Here is a 1,600-nt window from a genome sequence, read left to right as displayed (position 1 = left end):
TGATTTTAAGATGGACAAACTAAGCTTTGCTTTAAGGATTTTGCCAACTTTCACAATTCTACTAGATCTTATCAACCAAGCCACATTCTTTTCCCTTCAGCTTGAAAGGAACTAATCTCATTTCTTAATACGCACAGCTTTTGGAGAGTTACTGCATCTCAGAACACCAACTCAGAATAACATCCTCGGGTATCAGTGAAGATTTTTAATTACCTCTTTTAAAGAAAATGACAAAAAAAGAAAACAAACCAAACAGATCACAGAAAATGTCATTAGCTGTGATTTTATTATCCTTCTATTTGCTTCCTTAAAAGGGAGAATAAAGATATTCTTGCTTCATACATCACTCAAGTCAACTCACGTATTTTGATACCATCTCTTTTGGACAAGAAAAACAAGAAAACCAAGATGTTGGAGAGCAATTATACCATACCAACTGAGTTTCTCCTTGTTGGATTCACAGATTATCTCCCTCTCCAAGTCTCACTATTCTTGGTATTTCTCATAGTCTATATACTAACTCTTGTGGGAAATATGAGTTTAATAATCCTAATTAATATCAGCTTAAGCCTTCAAACCCCCATGTATTATTTTCTCAGCAATTTGTCTTTCTTAGACATCTGCTATTCTTCAGCCATTGCCCCTAAAATGTTGGTGAATTTCTTAGCATCCAGGAAAAGCATCTCTTCCTATGGCTGTGCAATACAAATGTTTTTCTTTGGTTGTTTTGCTGATGCTGAGTGCCTTATTCTGGCAGCAATGGCATATGATCGTTATGCAGCCATCTGTAACCCATTGCTCTATTCTACACTTATGTCTAGGAGAGTCTGTATCTGCTCCATCGTGTTGGCCTACTTCAGTGGAAGTATGACTTCGTTGGTACATGTGTGCCTCACGTTCAGGCTGCCATTTTGTGGCTCCAATATTGTTAATCATTTTTTCTGTGATATCCCACCTTTACTGGCTTTATCATGTGCAGATACCCATATCAATGAGCTTTTGCTCTTTGCCTTGTGTGGCTTCATTCAGACCAGCACTTTTTTGGTCATATTTATCTCTTACTTCTGTATCCTCATCACTGTTTTGAGCATTAAGTCCTCAGGGGGCAGGAGCAAAACATTCTCCACCTGTACTTCCCATTTCATAGCAGTCACGTTATTTTACGGGACGCTCCTGTTTATGTACTTACGTCCCACCACAAGCTATTCCCTAGATACTGACAAGGTAGTTGCCATATTTTATACTGTTGTCTTTCCCATGTTTAACCCAATAATCTACAGCTTCAGAAATAAGGATGTAAAGAGCGCCCTCAAAAAGCTATTAGAAAGAAACTGGACTTTTAAATGAATAAGAATTTAAAACATTTAAGAATATTCCAGATATAGCTGCCCTTCCAATATCATCATGCCATAAACACCTTGTATGTCAACTCTTTGAAATTTGTTACAATTTTTCAGAAATAAAGATAAGTTTTCATCCTCAATACTTTAAAATACTTTTGTCCTCTCATTCAGAAATGTGCTCTCCAAAATTATTCTACTCTGTGAAATATACTGAAAATAAAATAAATAATAATAATTGCTTTCCAATTCGTGTTCAC

General features: G+C 36.2%; 1 protein-coding gene across 1 annotated transcript; it reads left to right on the top strand.

Moving 5' to 3' along the window:
• Positions 1 to 408: 408 nt before the first annotated feature.
• LOC112829025 (olfactory receptor 5AS1) lies at positions 409 to 1,347 on the top strand. Its single transcript, XM_025878323.1, has one exon. It carries the CDS (start codon positions 409 to 411, stop codon positions 1,345 to 1,347), a length of 939 nt encoding a protein of 312 aa, XP_025734108.1.
• The last annotated feature ends 253 nt before the right edge of the window (positions 1,348 to 1,600 follow it).

The sequence above is a fragment of the Callorhinus ursinus genome, unplaced genomic scaffold, assembly GCF_003265705.2.
Source record: "Callorhinus ursinus isolate GAN/ISIS: 27379988/994484 unplaced genomic scaffold, GSC_fseal_2.0 scaffold21, whole genome shotgun sequence".
In the NCBI taxonomy this organism is placed as follows: Eukaryota; Metazoa; Chordata; class Mammalia; order Carnivora; family Otariidae; genus Callorhinus; species Callorhinus ursinus.
The sequence above is the reverse complement of the archived record's forward strand: the minus strand, read 5'-3'. Positions and strand labels throughout refer to the sequence as shown.